This window comes from Anarrhichthys ocellatus, unplaced genomic scaffold, assembly GCF_004355925.1.
Source record: "Anarrhichthys ocellatus isolate YVR2014 unplaced genomic scaffold, GSC_Weel_1.0 scaffold9, whole genome shotgun sequence".
Taxonomy (NCBI): domain Eukaryota; kingdom Metazoa; phylum Chordata; class Actinopteri; order Perciformes; family Anarhichadidae; genus Anarrhichthys; species Anarrhichthys ocellatus.
In genome coordinates this window covers 8,494,256-8,517,983 of record NW_022280039.1, presented here as the reverse complement: position 1 = coordinate 8,517,983, position 23,728 = coordinate 8,494,256, and the positions used below count along the sequence as shown (strand labels likewise).

General features: G+C 40.0%; 2 protein-coding genes across 2 annotated transcripts in view; one reads left to right on the top strand and one right to left on the bottom strand.

The window, feature by feature from the left end:
* Positions 1–2,442: 2,442 nt before the first annotated feature.
* Positions 2,443–6,195, top strand: ogfod2 (2-oxoglutarate and iron-dependent oxygenase domain containing 2). Its single transcript, XM_031849471.1, has 7 exons — positions 2,443–2,688; positions 2,798–2,854; positions 3,360–3,470; positions 3,564–3,663; positions 3,940–4,064; positions 4,484–4,741; positions 5,538–6,195. Exons 1-7 carry the CDS (start codon positions 2,554–2,556, stop codon positions 5,802–5,804), a joined length of 1,053 nt encoding a protein of 350 aa, XP_031705331.1. The 5' UTR covers positions 2,443–2,553; the 3' UTR covers positions 5,805–6,195.
* A 1,673-nt stretch (positions 6,196–7,868) lies between these two features.
* The window catches only part of slc4a5a (solute carrier family 4 member 5a), a 24,750-nt gene continuing 8,890 nt past the window's right edge, over positions 7,869–23,728 (bottom strand). The window contains exons 9-24 of the mRNA XM_031849469.1: positions 22,984–23,138; positions 22,504–22,632; positions 21,200–21,374; positions 19,542–19,675; positions 18,913–19,184; positions 17,163–17,197; positions 16,067–16,258; positions 14,556–14,669; positions 13,906–14,067; positions 13,538–13,716; positions 13,274–13,346; positions 11,971–12,039; positions 11,212–11,385; positions 10,638–10,826; positions 10,481–10,539; positions 7,869–8,034 (exon numbers count right to left, since the gene is read on the bottom strand). Of these exons, the coding sequence (XP_031705329.1) occupies positions 7,869–8,034; positions 10,481–10,539; positions 10,638–10,826; positions 11,212–11,385; positions 11,971–12,039; positions 13,274–13,346; positions 13,538–13,716; positions 13,906–14,067; positions 14,556–14,669; positions 16,067–16,258; positions 17,163–17,197; positions 18,913–19,184; positions 19,542–19,675; positions 21,200–21,374; positions 22,504–22,632; positions 22,984–23,138 (2,277 nt within the window). The remainder of the gene's footprint in view (positions 8,035–10,480; positions 10,540–10,637; positions 10,827–11,211; positions 11,386–11,970; positions 12,040–13,273; positions 13,347–13,537; positions 13,717–13,905; positions 14,068–14,555; positions 14,670–16,066; positions 16,259–17,162; positions 17,198–18,912; positions 19,185–19,541; positions 19,676–21,199; positions 21,375–22,503; positions 22,633–22,983; positions 23,139–23,728) is intronic.

Genomic DNA, 23,728 nt, shown 5'->3' with positions numbered 1-23,728 from the left:
TTCCTGTTGAACATGAGGGAGTAAGGGCTGAACTTGGTCGTAGGGTTGGTGGACGTCCTGAAGAGAAACAGCACTGGGTCCAGGAAGTCGTCCCATTCCGCCTGCTTCTCAGTTACCATCTGCAAAATGGCTTCCTTCAGTAAAGGACTCGTGCAGTCGTGAAGCGGGTTGAGCTGAGGTTGATCCAGAGGAGACACCTTCTGCACAATGCTCCACCTGCCGCACAGCAGCTTTGTCACCTAGAAAACACCAATACAGGCACTGATAAAACTGGTCCATGACAGTGTTACAATGTCTAATCCTTCAATTGATCGGTTTATTCTAATTGACCTTGCGACTCACATCTCACCTCATCACAGAAGTCAGCATTCTGTGTACACACTATTACTTTAGGGGCACCAAACCTGATTGAACAGAGATCAGAATACATTATGTTGCAGGTTAACTTTGTTTCAACCTAAAGATGAATATTGACGATTTTGTGAAATGCTTCTACCTGTATATGCATTTGGAAATACATTTCGCAACAGAGAGAGCATCTGTCTTTTGCACTGGAAAAGCTTCTGGCCATTTACTAAAATAATCAATGAGGACTGTAACACTGGTGTTGCCTTGCTGCGTCTCTGGGAAAGGCCCTGGTTAAGAGAAGAGAAGAGAAAAACAGGCAGCAGGTCTCAACGTGTGGAAAGAAATGATACAGAATATAAAAAAAAATGTGATCAAATGAATTGAGGCTGAAACCTGTTATGTCAATCCCAACAATATCCCACGGTGCATCCACTTTTATAGGCCGAACAATCCTTGCCAGGTTTTTATTCCTCTCTGTGTGCCGACAGGTCTCACAGACTTTTATCTGAAACAGTTATCGCAGAAGGTTCAACTTTATTATCGTCACGTCTCATTGATCTTAACATAAAAATGCAGTCATAAAGATGTGAGTACCCAATCCACTACGTCCTTGATGATCCCCAGCCAGTAGTACTTGCTCTGGATCCTGTGGACGGTCTTCTTTTGGCCCAGGTGATGACCGATGTCATTGAAGTGGCAGTCGAGAAAAACCTGCCTCTTCCTCTCCGCCTCTATCACCACCTCCCTCTTCTCTTCTTTCTTTGGTCCCACATAGTACAGCTTTCCCTCTTGAATGTAGAAACGAATTAAAAGTGGGACATGCTGTGAATCACTTGTGTTATTCTGACTTGTGGAGAATGGAGACAACGTCCCACCATACTTAGTATTTACTGTTGTCTTGCTTGTCTTGATGGTAGACATACAGATACAACATGGTTTATCAGTTTGGCATTATTTACCAAACGCCACTTATCTTCAGAAAATGTGGTGTTTTATAAGTAGTTCGATTGTTATTCCTATAAATTATCTTCCAACAAAGCACAAGTTACCTGAACAAGTACTAGAGCCGTTTTATGAGTGCAGGTTTTAGTGAATCATTTCTACAGGCTCCTACAGATGCACTTGATACATTACGTTATGTCCTTGATTTGAAATTTGCAGGGTTTTTGAAAATGGAAGCGCGTGATGAAAGCATTCTCAGTGTTTTTAAGGTTTTTAAAATAAACCTTACCATCGATCATAAATTTCTGGGCGTATCTTTTTAGATTCTTCTTTCGTAAGGGATTCATCGTCTGAGGAAAGCAGCCTTTCGCCACAAAAGTGTAAATGTCACCGAGTTTATTGGAGCTGGATTCAACCACCTCCTCCTCAGCCACTTGCAACGACTCCACGCTTAACATTTCCGCTTTAGACTTTACAAAGCAGTACAATGCACAACGTCTGTATTCTCAATAAACAAAAAAAATATGCTAACTGCCAATCGGCATATTTAGCAGCAGTGCTAGCTAATCCTATTGAAGACAAATAGCAAATAATCCACAACAAAAACACTCGGAATGAAGCTACAAAGCTTATGCCTGTATTCGTTCTCTTCTTCTACGTTTGTATATATGTGTTTGATATCCATTTGTATAACTAGCGCCCCCTTTTGGACAACGACTGATACTTCCTGCCAGTCGATTAAAAAAATGTCTAGTTTTCAAGTTATATGGGAAATATCTTTCATTATGAATACTGCCACCGGACATTGGAATGTGTATCTTTTTGGAAAATGTTTTTGATTACCTGCCGTCAATCCCTCAAAAGTTGCCGTACTGTATTCATTAAATATAGTAAAATAGTAAAAATAGTGCGAGTCTGCCATCTAGTGGTCACAGTTTGTAAACGCAGCTGCCAGTTGTCAATACCAACATCAGTACAAGTACACGGAGGATACAAATATAAAGTCTAATGTTGATGGCTACTATATTTCTTCAGCAAAAAAAAAGGTGTGCAACGTTAGTCAATTTAAGTTTTGAGGAAATTACACTTTTATTATTAAAGACTTCGAACCGGAAGTGTTATGTGTGTGTGTTGCTGCTGTGTAACTAGCGTTAAAACATAATCAGCCGTGTAGCTTGTTAGTAAACAGTCTTGATGGTATTACTACGTTTATTACACGTCTGTGTGTTTGATTGAAGCGTTTCCTTTTTCAAACTGGTAGTAATGACAAACAAGGAAGACGGAAGTCGCAGGTTTTACACCTGTAACTGTTTCACCACTGATAATGTTTTCCTGGAGGACTACAAGCTCCATGTCCGCTTTTCCTCCGAGCAGCAGTTCCGACTGGACTACCAATCCGTGAGTGGATCTTAGTTACGTTTTTAAAACAAAAATATATATTTTGAGTGAAATGTCCGGTTTGTGAACTCTATTGTGTGTGTTGTTGTGTTTAATTATTGCTACCCAGATACTTCGGAGGCTTGGCTGCGTGACGGACCAACAGTTTGAAGATGTGCTCAACAAGGTGAGGAAGAGTGTCTGTGTGTCTGTTTGTGTGTTTAAGTGAGTAACAATACCAACAAACTTTTAATAAAGTACTGACATGATTTACATTTGGTTGGTTCGCTTCATTTTAGGTGTGAAATAAACCTCAAACATTTCACTAACTTTATTAACCCACATACATTTGAAACACGCCCCCACGGAGCTCCAACAATTAGATGAATTGATAAATTGATCAACGGAGAATTAATCTGAATATTTGATAATCCTTTTTTTGTGATGACACTCGATAATTGTTTGAGTTATTTTTCTAAATAAAATGCTCTAAATTCTCTAGTTTTTTGCTCTTCAATGTGAATATTTGTTTTCTTAACCTATTATCTCTGGCTTTACTGTTTACTGTTGGTCTTACAGAACAAGACAAGTTCAGGATTTAATGAGAATTAAAAAACAAACAAATATCAAAAATGTTTTTAACATTTTTAGATTACCAACACTGCCTTTAACTGTATGACTACTCTATTTAGATTTCACAGGAAGTGGACAGGCGGAGGCGTCTAAGTGTGACTTCTGCTGAGAGAGCCGTTGCTATTAAAGACATGTACCAGCCTCTTCATCCTCATGTCTACCATCTGCAGGTACTTTCTGCATCAGGCCACTGCTAATAGCATCATTAATAATGTGTTAACAACACCTTGCTGAGACACGCTTTGCACACCACCTCTCCTCAGGAGTCCTTCCTCGCACCAAAGTTCAAGCAGATTGTTGAGTGTTGTCGAAGCAGCAACATCAGTGAAGAAGGTCTCGGAGACATGTTGGAGGAAGAGGCAGGTTAGCTGGAGGGTGTTTTCATTTCCTCTCAGTTTTGGGTTAACATCAAAGAGTACCCATAATGCCATTCAGACACCTCATATTAGCGTACAAGGATGTATAAAACCTCTAAGAAGTGGACTTAAGAATGGTCGTAAACTTTGACTCAGGACAATGAGGACTGCTCTTATTTGTTTATATTGATTGCACCACATCATCCCAGTTAGATAACAATATATTGATGTACTAAAATGCCACATGGTGCATATTTAAGTAATTCCCGTCTTTCTGTTGAAGCTGCAAGGGTTTATCGCTTCCCTGTGTTTGAGAAACGCTTCTGTGAGGAGCTGATGGAGGAGCTGGAGCACTTTGAGCAGTCCTCCGCCCCTAAAGGAAGACCCAACACCATGAACCATTATGGGGTAATGTATGTGTTTCTACAGGCAGAAACCCCTGAAAAAGCACCAATTAACCTCACTCAGTCATTCACATTTCATCTTTATTCTGCCATGACATTTGGATCCTTGGCCTATCGTGGTCCCTCAGCCATGAAATAAGTAGAACTCTGTAAAACATGGGAGGTGTATTCCAAGCAGGTACTTGCAGGAACTTTGATAGATTGTCTAAATAAGTCACGGAAATTCAAAGGTCATTTCACAGTAACATTTAAATATTCATTATATCTTTTTTTTTAGCCAAGATGGAGTGCTGCAGCTGAAACCTTAAATTACGAAGATCTAAAATGTTGAAGCCACGAAAGAGGTCTAACTTAAAGATGTATGGTCGTAAGAAGGTCAGGAAATAAAACATGAGTTATATGTTCTAATTTTCTCTCTTCCAGATCCTCCTGAATGAACTGGGTTTTGACGAGGGCTTCATCACACCCTTCCGTGAGCTCTACCTGCATCCGCTCACCTCCCTGCTGTACCCGGACTGTGGGGGAGGCTGTCTGGACAGCCACAAGGCCTTTGTTGTTAAATATGACATGAATGAAGACCTGGACCTGAGCTACCATTACGACAATGCAGAGGTCACCCTTAATGTTTCCCTGGGCAGGGACTTCACCGAGGGCAACCTTTATTTTGGTGATATGAGACAGGTATAATACTATACTATGACACTATTACTACTGCTGCTGTTATTACTGCTATTAGCATACATACAACCACCCCTAGGTTATCTATGCTGAAGCTCTAAAAGGCAATTGAGAAAAATAAATTCTGGTTTTCAAGTCTGATCTTAATAGTTTTCTCTTCTGTGTTTATGATTTAAAAGCAGGTGAAGAAAGGTTTTGCAGGATAAACTTTATATGTTCCTTAAAAAAAATTGCTTATTGATTTCTCAATGCACTCTAAACACAAGTAGCATAATGATATTGTGTGTTAGCAAGTTATGTAAATTAAAAATCACCTGGAGCAAAACATGAATGCTTTTGGGGCATCTTGGCCTCTTGTGGCCAAAACGAGTATTACAACAACAAACACTTTAAAAGATTATACTGACCATCTTTCAACAGTGAGTTCTGAAAAGATTTTCCTGTAGTTGAGATTTTATTATGTCGCAAAAGTTCTTTTCTTCAATGCTTCTTTGTGTATTTTGAATCCTTTAGTTTTTTCTCTTAGAGGAATTGCCTTTAAGAAAAGGTTCATGTTTGGAAAGATCACAGGCGTATGTCCTACGGTAGTGACAAGTTGTGAACGTACTTTCTAAGATAAGAAAGCCTGAGTAAAGTTTTCTGGCAGTTTAGAGCTACTGTAATTGCATCTCATTAAAACTAAACAACCTAATATTTTAAATGTATTATAACAGCCGTAATGGTGAGACAATTTTTGATGTAATTTCCATACAAAACAGCTAAATCATGTCTAAAGTTAGCGGTTGTATCCCCCCTGCAGGTGCCTTTAAGTGAGATGGAGTGTTCAGAGGTTCAACACAGGGTGACCGAGGGCCTCCTCCACCGGGGCCAACACATGCACGGGGCCCTGCCCATCTCCTCTGGCCAACGCTGGAACCTCATCATCTGGATGAGAGCCTCACAGGAACGCAACGAACTGTGTCCCATGTGCAACCGGAGGCCAACGCTGGTGGAAGGGGAGGGCTTCGCTGACGGGTTCACCAAACACTCCGATGCTCCGCTGAACCCTTCATGTGTGTTGACGTGACGCTGCTATCAGCTTTTAATAAAGCCGCTGTAGGATTGGAAATTAGCCACTTTAAATTTCAAACGATTTTGAAAATGATTTCCGTTTGTCGTTGTAGAGTAAATGACACATTTTGAGTGTATTCCAATTTGTAATAATATTAATATTTATTATTTGTACTATTAATAATGGTAATGGTACTCAAATTCTATGTTTCGGATGTTTGGTGTAGAGTCCTATTGTGTGACTTTATTGTCTCAAATATTACTCCAATATTATCAAACCCCCGTCTTTATAAACAGTATGATTGTACTATATGTTGTGCCAAAGAATTAAAAATGAGGGATACACCACTCTGAATGTGTCTCTTTCATTACCAAATACCCCAAATCTGTACATGAGGCCAGGGATTGCTGAGGCATTCACAATGTTTTTAAGAGTAGGTCCCTGTTTTGTTTGTATCTGTACGAGAGTGTGGATACCCGACCCGGCTGGGTTCGGACAATTATTTACAATTGATGTTTGAGTTCGGCCTACTTTACACATTCACTGCTCCGTTTCCTTCAGCTTCATTTATGCTTGCAGTATCCGTGAGCGTCTGCAGGGCCAAAGTGACGTCACACCATAAAACACGGGTTACCGCGTGTCATTACATCCTAATCTGCACACACGAAGGTAAGGCAATGTGTGTGCAGGTTTCATGCTATTCCACTGGCTGTGACGAGCAAAGAAGCGTAGCAATGTTCCAGAAAGGCCAGCGAAGAAGAAGATCGCCGGCTAGCTAACATGGATGAAAACAATGGAGGATTTAAAACAACAAGAATGCACACAATGCATTTTGGAGAGAGACATTGAAAATAAACATTGTTTGTTTAGAAGCAAACTCCACCGGAAACCTTTAATTATGTGATATGGTGGATTAGTCACATGATCTGGCCGATGCCCGATCCACTTCATTAGGTTAATTTTGGCGCCAGAAGTCCAGAAGTCAACATTGATAATACAAACCGGTATAATGTGCTTGTTTTGTGCATATTTTTAATGGCTGGCTGTAATCATGTGTTTCCAATTTGATCAACTGTGTTTACTACTTTTGCAAAATTTGGTAGATCAGGAAGAATAGAAGTGAACACACTTTTGTGATGATGTGTGTTTAAGCCCCTGTGTTCAACACAAGACAAACCACATGCTTTGGAGTAACTGCATTTTAATTACATTATATCTGTCAATTTTTTGTTATTGACATATGCATGGAGTGTTATGGTGGAAGTTAATTATGTTTTGATACAGAGTTTTCGAGAGTGAAAACACAAATATAAACCCGTACGATACATCATGCATAATAAATCGATCCTTTTCAACAACATCAGGAGTTTTTGGTTGTTTCTTTTTGTTCCAGGTTAATGTGCCAATTTGGAGTGTTGAACTGGCGGGAAACAGGGAAAGGAGAGTTGGTTCTCTGGGGTCAGAGGCACACTACAGCATATTCAAACAAACACAAATATGCAAATGCTACCATATAGTAAAAGACAGTAGACTTTACAACCTCATGGTCAATAGTTCTGTCACTAAAATGGTGCTTGTTTTCACATTTCCTGCCTCAAAATCACAGCCTGTACACACAGACTGATGATCGTACAATGAGTTTTGACATTGTACCAATTTCAAGATTAGTTTGGATTTGGAGCAACCACATTAATAGTACAATATCAACACCTAGCTAAATGTATAAAGATAAATATTTTCACATTCAATATATAATCCTATACAGCACATACAAATAAATAATTTCTCTGGTATTGTGGCCATTTACATTATACAAGTAAACAAATAAATGTTGTATTTAATATATTATTCAAAGCAAAATCTGTCAAAACTGCACCAATTTAAAAGCAGACGAAGCTAAACCTTAAACTTCTCAAACTGCATTGATTGGATCAGTCCCATTTCAGTCGGTCTGTTAAGGAGTCAGTTTGCTCACAGCCGCAAACCTTGTACTGTCGGTGGGGCAGCACTGGCTGCGTTGAGTAGTTTGCCCACACTGAGTCGTGCGTTGTTCTGTCAACAAGACGTAGAGTCTGAGCTTCATAATGTGGTCTCGCTGCTAATGTCCCGAGGGCGGTGGTGGTCGATGTCTGAGTCGTAGTCCGACTCCATCTCGATCTTGACCTGGGGCACCGGGCAGGCCATTCCTCGGCCCATAGGCATGGCCGGAGACGACGGGCAGGAGATCTTCAGGTGGAGGGTGATGCTGAGGAAGGGCAAGCTCCAGTTACCAAACACACCCACAGACAAAAGCAATGAGGGGCTGAAGGAGGAGAACGGGGAGGGTGGAGGAGCTCAGCCATGTGGCATCATGACTCCCACTACAAGAGCTCATGTCAGTGATAAACAGGAGAAACATGACTGATGAGTGAAATGAGCTGCTGTAGTGGTTGTCTGTGGCCACACCGCCTCATGGTTAAGACTGGGACTGGTGACTGGTAAAGGTAACTTTAATTAAGGCAGGGAAAGAATTTATACCGTGAACATGGGAATCCGTTTGTTGTGGCCCTTTGTAAACCTTACAAGAGAGACATGTTTAATATTGCAATGGAGCTGAGAGTATTTTAGTAGTCCATTTCTACCTTATGAACTTTATGTATACTGGAAACTGAGGAAGTTCTGATGCCAAAAGTAAATGGACCCTTATATTATCAAGACAATGTGATGTAAATAGTGATAAAATAAAAATGTAACCTACAGTACCTTGACTAAATGGCTACACTTTATTAAATGAGCAAATCCTGTTTTTTTTATATATAAATCTTCAATAGTTCAGAAAACAAAACTACAGATTTCCCTTTGAGTCTGACATCCAACAAGACTTTGAAGTTTCCCTCTAAGCAAATTTGTATTCAACCTTATACCATTTACACTATTTAAGTCAGTACATGTTGTAACATGACTGAATGCAGAACCTTATTTGAAAGCGGTATTTTTTTTGTTTTTTGTTTTATCAAAACAGATGGATTTTGGTGAAAGAAATGCATTTAAGGCAAGTATAAACGCATAAAAGAGAATCACATAGCAACATCTTCTTCATCTTAATCCACAGTTGACAACATCTTGCGAAACCAATTCAAATTAATCAATAATAAATTACACAGTCAAATCCAAACCATGCCTCTTTCTAAGCAATGCAGACATAAAGCACAATTTAGAAATTCTGAATCTCCCACAAAGGGAAAGAAACAGGGTCAAACTAGGCCTAAGTATTTGTGGTTAAATGTTCAGCTGATTGAGAAAAAGTTACCAGAAACAGCCTCACCAGCTGCTTTTTCAATGCAAACATCTCCATTGAAACTGCTGCAAAGTGAGGGTCAGGCTACATTTCACATGCAGGTGTGAGCGTCACAGACTGATTTGCGAAAGTGATTCATCACATGGAGGAAAAAGAAACAACCAAAACAATGATGCTTGCTGCATGTTGATAATTATACATTTGTAGACAAACTAAATCCTTTCCATGTACTATACAACAGGCTTAATATACCACACATTATTTTTATTCATCTAATTCAATTTCATATATATGTGAATCCAAACAAAGGACCCTGACCAATGGCTTTGTGACACAGAGCAAACTATACTTAACCTCAAAGTCACTGCCTTTCAGAAAACTTCAAAACTAACAACACACATCAATGAAGAATTACAAAATGCTGAGTTGTATAGCGCAGTGCACATACTGTAAGCCATGTGGCTTTGGCACATGACACAGGAAGAGTAGCAGCAGGAGTATGCAGTTAATATATAATCATGTAATATATATAATAACATCACAACGATCTGCATTGCCTTAAAGTGCATGGAGAGGAGACTGAGCTCAAACATGACAATGAGGGGAAACTGGACTATGATACATATGTTACGTGTAAATAATCTGTAAAAGCAAATGTCTGCCAACAAAAGTGACAATTTTCTAAATTCATATTTATTCTTAAAACCAGACAAAGAATGAATGAAGGAGTATGAAAGTAACAAGGGCATTGAATTATTAGATGGCTTGTCATAAAATAATTGATTAATTTGGAAGTAAATAACAACTGGAGATTGCTGCTACACTCACGTACGACACTCGTCACACTGAAGCATCCCTTTAACCATGGTAATGTACTTAAATCATCAGTGGTCTGATTGCTCTTTTATTGCCATGCCCGCTGCCACACTGCTCACTTGAAACCTCACTTCAACCCCGGCATCCACCTGTAGGCTCTAAAGTCCTCCCCCCGGAGGAGGGGAGGGGGGTTATTATCGCTGGCCTCCTCCTCGCCTGGTGTTTCCTTGTGGTAAGTGATTAAGTCAGAGCCTAGACGCTAAATATCCAGACATATTATACATTCACATAATATTCTACTTGGTTGACTGAGATATAACTAAAACTAGATTTACTATGTACCTTTTTTCTTTTTGGAATTTGTGTGAACTGACCCTTTAATCTGTGCACATTTACTGTGTATGACAAACTTTTCCCATGCACACGTGTGTGTGTGTGTGTGTGTGTGTGTGTGTGTGTGCGTGTGTGTGTGTGTGTGTGTGTGTGTTAAAGACCACTGTGTGTCGCAGCACCCTGGCAGTACGCTCCCCACTGAGACTGTGCAACATCAGGAGAGACTAGATCTTTGTAGGGGATGTGCAGTTTAAGGACACAGTACCTGCGATCCAAGTCTGAATCTGGGCTGGCTGAGTGGTTGGAGTAGACGTGACACTTGTCCTGCAAACACAAACACACAATAGAGAGCCAAATCATCAGAAACTTGTGTCGTGATCCAGCTTTTACTGCAGGGGGCAGCAGAAGCTCTTGTTCCTCACCTCCTCCTCACTGTCGTCTGGTTTGGACTTCTTCTTCTCCTTGTCCTTCTCCTTCCCCTTCCCCTTCTTCTTATCGTCATGCTTCTTCTTCTTCTTCTCTTTCCCAGGAAGGAGGTCGTCTAGCCAAGCCAGGTCGTGCTGGGAGAAGACCATGTCCAGCATTTTTCGGACGACCAACAGACCCAGAATCTGAAGGGTTCAACACAGAGATACACTTGAGACACAAGCCTAATTTGAACTCCCATCAACATTCATCTCACATCCAAGTTATGGTCTGATTATGATTTAGCTGGATGGCATTTGTAGATGACATTAACATGTATCACTGGTACACACAGTGCAATCAGATCACTTCCTCTTAATGATAGTTAACAGTTAGACTCTTTTAAAAGTGACATGATGCCTCTGTTATGTCTCTTTACATTCACTAACATCCAAACAATACATTTTGAAATGGATATATTATTTGAAGTTAGATCTTTACCTCCGTGGGCCTCTCGTCCTCCACCCAAGATACAACAACACAGGATTTATCGAATGCTGTGCTTACAACTGTGAGCATTTTGTCACATACCATAACAGGGAAGATGATGGCCAAGAAGGTGGATTTGAGGGTCCAGAGTACAGCCAGGCATATGATCTGGACCAGTGTGAACAGGTGAACCTTCCTCAGAGGAACATGACGGAGGTAAGAGAAGTCGGGCTGGTGCTTGGACGGCATCATGTACAACTTAATCCTGTCCCAGAACTGTAGACGAAGGTCAGGCAAAGAGGGAAATTGCATGAGAAAAATGTCTTAATAGCACAGGTTACTTACATGCAGAGCTCCATGAATGCAGCTTCCTCGAGTTGAAGGAAAGTTATCTAGGAGCACCTGCTCCAGCACAAACTCACTGAGTCCCCAGATATAGTGTTTTGAACTCATCTGAATGTATTTGTTAAATTGTTACTCTAGAGATATTGGTTATTATAATAAGATACCTGGCCATCAGAAGCCTACACTGACACATTCAGTACAGCCACCCGCAGGTACAGTTTATGTATTCAGCCCCGGGTTTGATATCTCTTCTTTATCCGTTCCGCATTTGCACATTTACAAAATTTGGGAGCTTAAAACAAATCCTTTTTTTATCCCCCTTGTAATTCTGCTTTCTCTGCTATGTATAAGGACACAACGGATCACGTCTGCCTGCCTGCTTGTTTGTTTACTTGGCAGCTTTAATAAGCCGCTTCCCGCCTGCTGTCAGAAATGCCATGAGTAAGATGTAGAGCCACAATAACTCAATTTATTATGATAAACAACATCAACAGCTGCCACACAGTGTAGGCCTACCTGGATTCCACTGAGGGAAGCTACGCCCATGTAGAGGAAGACACCGTACAGCACAGGCATGGGGATGAACTACAAGCAGCAAGAAGGCCAGAAAACATGTTATTACAGTCACAATTCAGACAGGTTTCTAGATTGCTGACACGATTGGCAGTGATGTGTGTTACATAAGTAAGAAGTCTGAACTAAGTTGTTTTCTCTCCTGTGTTAATGACTTAAGAACAGGTGAAAAAAAAGGATTTTGCCAGATAATATTTCAAAGTTCCTTAAAAAAAACATGATTCATTAAACAGGTTTTATTGTTGTTGTCTTTTGCCAGGATCATTTTTGTAAGTAATTTGTTTTTCAATTTTAATGATTTTTTGGGGATTTTATGTCATAGACGTACGAAAAAATTGTCAAAATTGGTAAAGGGAAATTAAATGTTTTTCGATAATATCTAAAAAATATAAAACTATAAATTGGTGGCAGCATGTAGTCACCCTCTTCGCCATGAAGCCCCAAAATAAGATCTGATGGTATCAATCACCTTCATAAGTCACATAATTAGTTAAATAAAGTCCACCTGTCACATTTGTTGTAATAATAATTTCGGCCGGGGGCACTTCAGCCTAGGAGTATTACTACAACGAACTCTGAAATGATCCTGACAAAAGAAAAGTTCCACCTGACAAAATTTCTTTTAAACTGTTTCTCAGATGGTTAGTAGTAAAGTAGTAGGCTTCCTTAGAAAAATGATCCTGAAAAAACCTTTCACTTGCCTCTCAGGGCTTCCGTAGTATAGAGCCCCAATGAGTTAAATGTATGAAATGGAAAACTATTTATGTAATAAAATCAACCAATTAATACATTTTATAACATAACAAATGCTACCAAATTAAGCCTGTTAGCTAGAGCAACAACTATGCTAAAGTAAGTCTGAATCAACGAACTAGCTGTAAATAAATACAATAGTTCACAGACACAAAATATGAATGAGTAAACAACATTTCATTCACATAAACGTCATTTTAATCATTGAATTTGAATACAAAAAAATATGTGTCACATATTAAACCAAACTTTTCATGTGATTATTTATTTCATGTCTCATTTATTTATTTAATATTGAACACTTTGGGGTTTCATTGTGATGTAATGGAAATACTAATACGGATTAACTTGACTTCCAGAAGAGAAAAAAAAGGCCACTAAACAGTTTTATTTTCAGGAAAGTATTTGTTAAAAAGGAAGCTATATTTAGATGGTTTAGTCCTCCATAGCAAATCTGAACAAACACGTGATTCATTCACTATATACTTCTTACCTTAAGCACTGGAGCGAGGAAGATGGAGACTCCAGTTAGGGCAAACACCAAAATCCCTGTCATTCTTTGTTCTCTGTATGTTGAACATTACACACAAGAGACGGTCAAGTTAATTTCAAGTTAGGCTTCTCTCCTTCAAAATTTCAATTACAAAGGACTTAACAAAGTGTGTCTCTCATACTGTGATATTGCCAGTGGCAGCATCGAGGGATTAAGTCACAGTTTTGTTTTTATTTCTGTGTTTCTATCTTATTGAGGACCAACCTGACCCCGAGGAACTGAGGCTGCTCTCCGGGAGCGCTTGACTCACTCTCCATCTTCAGAGAGTCGATGTGAGCAATGGAGATGACGGTGGCAGCGACGTACCAGGGCAGGCCCATGAAGGAGCAGACGGCCATCAGGACGCCCACCCAGAACAGATCCAGGTGATATCCACAGCCTTTCTGCCAGGGAAATGTGATTTGCTGTTGTTTGAATGTTACACTGGCTGTAATGTTTTTTCTTTAAGAAATACATTTTATTGATAAATTGATTCAATCAAACAAAGTGTGATATAGCTGAGGTGGAAACATGCAATAATACCACTTCATGATAAATATGAAAGATATGTATCTTCCATAAATATGCCCTACCTTGAGTTTATTCTCCTTGCGGTTAACAATGACGGCGCTGATCTGCTGGTCCATGAAGATGAGGATAGTGACGAGGAGCGCGGGGACAAAGCTGGCCACGTAAACCCACCACGGATTCTTACCGAAAGGCATCACCAGCCAGCCACGACCCGGCCGAGTTGGCTAGTGGGAGATGAGAGGTCACTTTACTTCAACAGCTGAGCAGCCCGTCTCCACAGAGGTACGGGCACATTTTAGACAGAAATCACTATCTATAATGGAATCATTCAACATTTTGGGACAGTCATCTGCTTCCTTGCAGGTAATTTGATTTATGGTGCTGGTAGGCAGATTTTGTTTTTTCATTGGACTGAGCCTATGCTAAGATAAGCTAGCTGTCTCCTGGCCGTATATATTCATATTTAATGGACAGACATGAGAGAGGTATAGATCTTCTCATCTAATTATCAGCAAGAAAGCATATAAATATATTTCTCTTTATAGCATGGATCATCCAGTCTGGGAAAGCACTTGTTTGTCAACTAAAGTAAATACATGACAATGATTTGCTTCAGTTTGTGCTGTCAAAAACTTTGTGAGAGCAGCTAATTCATATAGCTAATTTATTAACATGTTTAATCTTATTTTGAAAAGAGTTTGAAAATAGGTACCTTAAATTCTGTGGGGACGATTAGCTTGGGAGTTTTGAGTCCCAACAACATATCAAGCCCCACGAACGTCATGATGGCCATGAAGATAGAGAAGTCACTGATGAGTTTCCTCAACTGACAACAGACAGAGAAAAAACAAAATTTGAAAAATAGAAAAATAAACGTTTCTTAGCAGAGAGACACAGACTGATAGGAAGCAACTCATATATAAAAAGCTGAGCTAGTGCTTGCTTCACTTGAGTCAAAGTATCATCCTTGTGTTTGTCTGTTTGACCATCCATTTTCTGTTAGAGATCAGAAACAGGACAGATGTCAGCAGCAGTGCCATTTTGGGTCTGAGGGTATTGTATCAACACGGCTATACAATCAATACATTAACTATCAAAAGTGACAATAAGTCAATTAGAAGTCGTAAGCCTTTTTAGGAGCAGTAGGCTGCTTTGAAGTGCTGGGGGAGCAACTTGAGGTTCAGTGTCTCGCTTAAGGACAGACCTTCTGACGGTAGGAGTCGGGGATCGAAGCGCTGACATTGTGGTTGAAGGACGACCCGCTTTACCCACTGAGCCAGAGCCGCCCCCACTGAACTTCAAATTTCTGGTATTGTATTCCACTGTTGTGGACATTTGGTGCATTAGTCTTCATTATTTGTTCATTATTTCACTTTAAATTCATCTTAAAAGGTACCCTGTGCAGTTCTTGGCCACTAGTAGTGCTGTGGAGCAATGTTTTTTTATTGATGGGCCCCTATTTTGTTTGTATCAAAGCACATTACACATTCCTGCTGTTGTATTGATCGACAGTTGGTGGCAGTAACGGCAACAAAGCATAGCAATAGGCCAACAAAGGCATTGTAGGATAAAACTGCAAGCTAGCAAACGTGAATGGAACACTTAACAATTGAATTCGTTTGTTTAACCTGAAGGATGCTCACAGTGGGCCATGTGCAAGAGCCACTTATACAAACAGTTGCTACTAAAGTCAACTAAAATAAACTTAATGCAAAATGTATATTCTGTAGTTCATAATGTCATCACATGGTGATGATATACATTCATTTCATTTTCTTTCAATATTCATTTTAAACTTGCCAGTTTACTGAGAAATTTGACGGTTATTTTCTTTTTGGATTTCTTGATTTTGTTTCTTGACATTCTCAGAGAGGATTAAAGCACCCTAGCTTTTTTGTATTTCATTAAAGCAATTACCATCGTCTGGTGAGTCAAACTAGATTTTTGACAATAGGACTTGAAGCTCTGAACTTCATTTTGGTAAGTTTTTTGTGAATAAATTTGGCCACAAATAGAGCGGAACAGGCAGCCTGACAACGTTTGTTGAGAGGATTTAGTGAGTCCAATTTCACTCAAGTCCAATTCCACTCAAGTGCGATGAGGCAATGAGTCCAGTGTAATTTAAACTAGACTCATCTTACTTATTCTGCAAAATATGTTGTAATATATATGTTTTATTCATTTATGAAAATACACAGATAGACTGACAGATCATATCGTCACCTTGGTGGGGAAGTAGCGACTGAACTTGAACTTCTTGAGGGTGACAGTCATGGAATAGGTGCCGAAGAAGAGGATGAAGGACATGAGGGCCAGATCAGGGACGAACTTGCAGGTCTTTCCCACCAGAGAGCCTCCGTACTTAAGACACTCCTTCTTGCTCAGCTGGCTCCAGTCCAAACCTGTCACATTCAACTGGGGTGGTGGTTGGCAGTGGTTTGGAGACAGGAGAGGATGAAGAAGAGTGAAGTGTTTTTGACACAGACGTAGAGAAAAAAGGAAACACAGACAGAGTAAAAAATTGTCATCACAGATGTGAAGTTGTAATCCAGAGTGAGACGAGACGATGGGTTCGATGAAAGAAACAAACAAAGGAGAGAAAGAGGAGAATAAAGCGACTTCTTTATCAGACACAGTTGATAATACTTGGTTTGGCTGTAAACAAAACAGGTAGCTCTTTTCTAACATTGCTATCATATGGGCTTAAATACAGCCCCAGTAATTCATTCTGGGAAAAGCTGATGTTTCCGACCCTTTAAACCTTCAGCTTGAACGACAATGCACCAAAATAGCAGCTCTGTTTCCTAAAAATGACGTTCTCATACAACGAAACTGCATTGTGATTTGCGTTTTGAGGGAAACATATTTTGTCGTGGATTACGTTTATTTTGGACGAATCACAAATACATTTTAAATTAGTCCTCGCAAGGACGAGGTCGGAGTGATGGATGGACCACAAGACAGAGGTCTTTAACCCAGAAGACTGTTTGTGCCCTGTGTGAATGAAGAACTTGTGTTGCTTAAAAATAATCAAGTACTTTTGTTGCGTTTTTTTTTTTGTTGTTTAAACTTAGTAAGCATTTTAAGCCAAACTATGATGCTTTTTACTAAACTAACTAAGTCGTTTTGTATAGTTTTTTGTTTTGCATTGTTTGTTTACCACATGTTTGAAACGATTTAAAACAGCAACTGTTCCGTCGAGAAGAAAATGTTTTGGTAATTGAGGGTGCAGTTTAGTTGTATGGGAACATATTTTTGAAGGAGACAGGGTTGTATATAGAGGCAACAAAATGAAAAGGGAATGAAAACAAGTACTTACCCCAGAGACACTAGAGCTGTTATCTGGATTTGGAACTAAACCATTGAAGATCATTGCAGCCACTGTTTATGGATGGGAGAGAGACAGGCAGAAACCGGGAGGTAATGAGACAGCAAAGGAAGAGCGGGTGAGGAGGGAAACAAAAGGAAGAAAAAACACAATGAGAATCCAGCGGCTGGGCATTGCAGAGAGCACTCGAGGCTCATGCAGACAAACAAAGAGGTACTCACTTCCAAGAGACGGTAGCCAAATTATTTGTGCATGACGAAAACAAACAAGAGACAAGTCAGTTACAGAAATCAATGTTTACAAAAATGACTGCAAATCACTGCCATTTTCAAAGATAGTCAACAGGTTACATAACATCTGTGAATTGGTACAATGAAGGAATCTCATTTACATTAGATTACCATGAAGCCATGCAAGCCCAAGAGAAATAGTTCAAAATGTATATTTCTACAGAAACACACAAACAATGTTTTCTTAAAAGGACACATTCTATTTGGTTATTAAAGGTATGTACTGAACGGTACATTTTATAGTTGAAAAATAAGCTTAGTGAGAGATCTCTGGTGGACAAACTATGTAATGGTGAAACTGTTTCTACACTAGTTTAAACATATACTTGACATTTCTGTACTGCAATTTTGTGTTACTTATTTTGCCGGCATACAAGACAATATTGTATATCTGTATCAGCTAATAGCAGTCAATACAGTATATTGTCCTGGCCAACAGTAACCACAGATAAATGCAAAAATGTACTTATACTAAAAAAACTATGAATTTATATTTTCCTTTAATCTGTTGGCACCTGTTGGATCATGAACTCATATCCAGAGCAATGAGTAAACATGAATAATTGGGAAAAAGATGTTTGTCAATTTAAATAGTTTATCATTCTGATGCCGAATGCACCAAAAGGGACAGTTTACAAAGCAGCTTCTGCTTGCAACTGTTTCAACCCAATTAAAGGAAAAATATGCATTCCAGCTAATTTTTCTCACTGTGATGGATCTCAAATGACTCTTGAAGTTAGTATTATAGTGTAGAGGTATGGCAGGAGATTAACTCACAAACTGCTCTCGAAAATGGTTGGTAGTAATTAGTACGTAATTGGCGGCATAATTTGATTTGGAAAAGGATGGCTACCACCCTTCACTAATGAGAACTAGACTTTCTTCTTAGATGCAGCACTACATTCATACTTAGGCTGATATGATAAATGTTGTTTAAGATAAAAAATCGGTTTAGTGCAGCTTGAAAATTAACAGTTTTTTTCAACGCTGTCCGATAACTAGGCTTTAATGTCATGACAAAACATTTTCACTCCCAACTCGACTGACTTGGTTTCACACGGTGGCTTCTGACTGAAAGTCCCATGTTTGTTTGACCCATCCAATCCTCCCATCTGTCTTTTGTGGACTTTCTGACTCTATACTCAGATGAGAAAGTGTCGCTCATGAAAAGTGGGAAAAATGTTCTCCACAACCAAAGGTTTGGTAAAGTGAATACAGGCGTTTTTAGTCTCCTCTACAATCTGCCTGCCTCGGATGTAAATTAGCATTCTTGCTAACTCCGGCATGTTTTTATCTTGTATTTTATAGTGATGTTCAATAACATGCTCGGTTCCTACAAAATAAATACATTAATTAATCAGTCTACTGAGCCCAAAAAGAGCCACTTGTAGCCACACTGCCACCTTGTGGATAAGCCCCCTGCATCTCCCTGAGCCAAGGGGTGAACTCACTCAGGTCTGGAGCCAGGCATTCGCACTTGTAGGTGGTGACGTAGTCAGGCTTAAAGTCAGTGTTGATGGGGTAATATTTGAAGGAGCCCACCATCTTCTTGATGGCATCAGAGATGAAGATGAAGGAGATGAGGCTTGAGAAGCCCTCCTCGGTGAAGCGTGTCATGTATTTGATGATGTAACTGGCATCTGTAGCTACCAGGATGAAACACTGCAGGCAGGAGTGCATGCCGATCCACAGACGGAGCTCCATGTAATCTATGTTGTTGTTCCTTTGGCAGTGAGAGGTCAGAGAAGCATGGTGAATGCATTGATGAAGGGAATTCATGTATACAACCAACATATCCAATAGTCTTCTGCACATATATCATATGTATCTATAACATGAACATACGGAAAGATATAACAAATGCAGCAACCTATTCCAAGTGTATAGACTTTGAAAACCGGTACATATGTATCATTATCAAGAAGAAGGGTCATACAGTGTAGAGCAGGAGATTCAGTCGTGTTTTTTCTTTATAATGGGATTATATAATAATCCTCTAAATTACACTAAGAAGGGTGTCAGGTACAGTACTCCACTTTGTCTGTCTACTGCAAGATCATTTGGCTCTCAAGAAGCTCACTTGCTGAATTCAAAAAGGAGCTTTTCAAATATGAGGATGGGTCCAGTGGAACTGAGGATGATGAGGGGCTGACCGCTGAAGAGACAGAAGACAGAGCCAGCCAGAGCTGTTCCCAAGAAACTCTCCATCACACCCTGTCGAAAGGGAAAGAGAAATGGAATGGGGGAGTTAATATACACATTGTTGTGGAATGAGACTCACAGATCAAGTTGGTGGGAAATGAAAGTGCCGCCGAAAATAGCTGGGAGAGTTGGGACTGATTTGAAAAGAAAACGTTGTGGTGTGTGTGTGTTGGAGGGCGTGACGTGGAAGTGACTGCGGTGTGTTATTGCATCAGACATGAAACAAGATGGTTTATTTCAACTTGACAGTGAGAGGAGGGAACGAGTGCCAGTCAAAGCACTTACCTGAACTGATTCCTGTGCGCATCTGTGTGTTTGTGTGCATGAGTGTGTCAATGCTTGTATTGGTGCAAAGGTATTGATGCAGGAATAGGAAAAAGGAGACCTAGTCTGATGCAAAACCACAATGAGCTAAAAATACTCTGACTTCACAGAGCAGTGGAGCCTGAGGCATATTTATGAAGCCAGACACTCTCTGGCAAGGGGAAGTTCATATTAGAGAGTCAACAGTATCACTGTTTTATGACTGAGAAGTTTAGATTGAATTAATGATATTGTCTTGTAGTTTCTCTCAGTTGTTCAAATATGCAAACACATTCAGATGACTGAAATGCTGAAAATATAGTTTTAATTCAGCACAAATACACTTTTAAAACAGGAAAACGTATGTCAAGCTAGCAGTGCATAGGTCAAGACCGTACATATATGTTATATAACCTGATAAATATGACACACGAATTAAACTTCCTTAAATGACACCGGTTGATTTTAATCTAGGGCTGCTACTTGCCTGTGTGCTATAGCAATATTGTCGAGGCATGCTTTTGCACTGGACACCTATATGCGTCAAGGACAATCCGACTTAGTATCAAGGATCATGCATGCTTAACTAATGTATTGAATACAAAAATTGTTACACCTCAAATAGTTGCTGCTGTAGCTGGATTTTCTTGTTTTCTATTAAAGGAATAGTTTGACATTTTGTAAAATATGCTTATTTGCTTTCTTGGTGCAATAAATATGAAGCTGTGGAGCAGCTAAATAGCTTAGCACAACAACTGGAAGCAGAGGGAAATGAGCAGCCTGGCTCTGTCCAATGGTAAGACAGCACCTGAAGCTGACAAATTAACATATTTTATATCATTTGTTTAATACGTAGAAAAAAACAAATATAAAAGGGCAAACTCTGGATTTACGGCGGGTTATATGCTGGACTACTTAGGAGCAGTGACGTCCTGAAGTCTTTGCTGGATGCCCGACAACCTCAAATTGACTATAAGACTACAGGAAGTGACTGCTCCCATCCAAGAAAACACATATAACCCCCCCATAAAACTGCAACTTGGTGTTTTTTCACATTTAGCTTTTTGTATGGTTTATCTTGGACAACGCCATGATTTATGCTCTGATGTAAAGCCATAGAAACACAGCCTGCCATCATGTATAGAACCCTTTGTGTCAGAAGTGCAAATCTAATTCTTAAACCAAGTTTACATAAATCACTTGCTTGAGTTTGGCGCTCTCATTCTATTTTACCTGGTAGTTGTCGGTAGCATCTCCCAGCAGACCCCCGAAGGTGATGGCGTTGGTGATGCAGCCCAAGTAGATGAAGAGCACTGCGGAGATGGACTGATAGTGGAAACCCTCATAGATATCACTAGGCAGCCATGGCAATTTCCGCTTTATGTCCCGGTACAGACCACCACAGAAGCTAACGTACATGGAAAAAACACACTGGTCAGTATGCTTAATAAAAAAGTGTCACTGAATTACATCCGGATAAAATCACATTTGGTTTATTGATTCTGTTTTAGGCACAGCACTGAAACTGGTAGTCCATCACTGCTGCACTGACCCAAGATTGTTCTTTGTATCCATTTTGAACAGACACGCTCATTCAAAAAAGAAAATCTGAATCAAGAACCGCTTCCTCCCCTGGTTTATCACTGAACTGTCTAAGCTGATCCGCCAAAAACACCTCTGACGTAAAGCAAAGGCGTCCAAAAGCACATTGGACTGGCAATCCTTCAGGGCTATAAGGAACAAATGCACCCAATCGATCAGAGAAGCAAAATCCAATTATATAAACAACAATTGTTTTACAGCGGCCCTCACCCCAAACCGTTTTGGAAAACTTAAAATCATGGAAAATAAAAATACTAAGTGGCTAAGTGGAGAGCAGGGCCGTCCTTCAATCAGAGGATCGGCGGTTCAATCCCCGGCTCCGTTAGTCGCATGTAGATGTATAAATAATAAGTTGGATGTCATCTACCATACCGCCATCCGCTTCGTCACTGTTGCTCCTTTCAACACTCATCACTGCAGCCTATACTCTCTACTGAACCGGCCATCGCTCCAAACCCGCAGATGAATTCACTTGTATCAATTCATCTATAAAACTATCATTGGTAAAAAAAAAACACATATCTCCGCTCTCTACTCATCTCCAACCGCAATTTACACTCTATCAACTTCATCAACATGGTCATTCCAAAATTCTGCACCGCCTTCAGCCGCTTCTCGTTCCAGTTTGCTGCTTCAAGCGACTGGAACGAGTTGCAAAATAAGCTAAAACTCCACACCCTCATTCCGTTACCCTCCTTCAATAACTCATTACAAACGATAGTCTCTGATTACTGTTTCTGAGTTCGCTTCTACCTGAAAAGTGCCTATTAAGGAGCATCTGCCTCTTTTGGTGAGTGGAATTTGTACCCAAATCATTTTTACACTTTCCCAAAATTTGAATGAATTCACGTTAAAATTTAATTTCCATATGCCAGAGTCAGGTTAAGCTTAATCCAAACCTCTCAGCAGTTTACCATGTGGCCTGAACTACCTACCGTCCAGTGAATGCCAGCTCCTCTCCGAGCTCATGTTGTGGTGGCATCTCCTCGTCCTCAGACAGGCCTCCTCCTCCTCCAGCTGTACCGTTGACCTGCCCCAGCTCGTTTACGGAAAACACTGACTTTCTGCAGAAAAGATATATACAACACAGATGGGAGTAAATATGGAGAGTATCAATATATTCATGTGTGATTATTAACGGGCTACTCCCTGATGTTATCAGTGCTGTTTTAGAGGCTTTTCACCCCTGCAAGCTTTGGCTGGTGCTTGCTGACTCAAAGGTGTTATTGCACCCTGCATAAAGCTTCATTCAGGAATCAATATATTTAACTACCGTCTAAATCTTTGACAAAACAAGTTGGTTTTAGTGAAGGTTTGACTTTGTACAACAGTTGTAAGGATATAGCTCATTGTGCGACAGACAAAAAAGCTGAGAGCTCAATGTATATTGCGGATGTGAATTAAAAAACTCCAACCTTTTGTCAGCCGAGGTGACTTTCTTGGGCGGCTCAATCCGAATTTTGGGATCCCATTCTCCAGGCGGCAGCACAATCACCTCATCCAAAAACTCATCTATGCCTGCGATGAGGTCCTCACGATCTCTGGCCTTGTAAGCTACATCACTGAAGAGCTGGAGATGGAGAGATAGAGAGAGAGAACTTCACCATTTTAATCAGTTTATATCACGGTGATGGTAATCTGTCTCTGGACTGCTCTAATAACTAGGAAAACTGTTATATTTTTCCCCCCAAGAGTGGTATGTGGTACCTTGGGGGTACCTTGTGTTGGAGTATTTGCTGCTGAGTTTCTAGAATGACTTAAATCAAGCTAATAACTGCATAGGGATTCAGACGATGTCAGTGTTACTGTATGTTAAATGATTACGTGGGCGCTTAATGAAACTATTTAATGCGATAAATGTTTTTACAATTAAAGTCTTGCAATCTTTGGTTTCCTGCCTCTTTTCCAGCTAGCTATTTTGCGGGCACATACAGATGAAGTAAGCACAGAAACAAACCCAGTGGGCATTTTGTCATTGGATAGATGAGGAGGCATTAGTATACATCCATGTTAAAGCAACAAACAAAAGCAGCTCTGTGAGGCTGTAATTGAGCTAAAAGCGAATGTCAACATGCTAACATGATCCCAATGACAATGTTAAGCAGGTATACCATGTCCTTAGCTTAGCGAGTTAATTTGAACTCCTATTAGGATGCCAGA

What these genes read in the sequence shown, in the direction of transcription:
- ogfod2 (XM_031849471.1), top strand. Translation starts at nt 2,554, where the DNA reads ATGACAAACAAGGAAGACGGAAGTCGCAGGTTTTACACCTGTAACTGT. An exon ending in CATGTTGGAGGAAGAGGCAG is followed by an intron (nt 3,664 to 3,939) that starts GTTAGCTGGAGG and finishes TTTCTGTTGAAG; the next exon opens with CTGCAAGGGTTTATCGCTTC. An exon ending in ATTTTGGTGATATGAGACAG is followed by an intron (nt 4,742 to 5,537) that starts GTATAATACTAT and finishes TCCCCCCTGCAG; the next exon opens with GTGCCTTTAAGTGAGATGGA.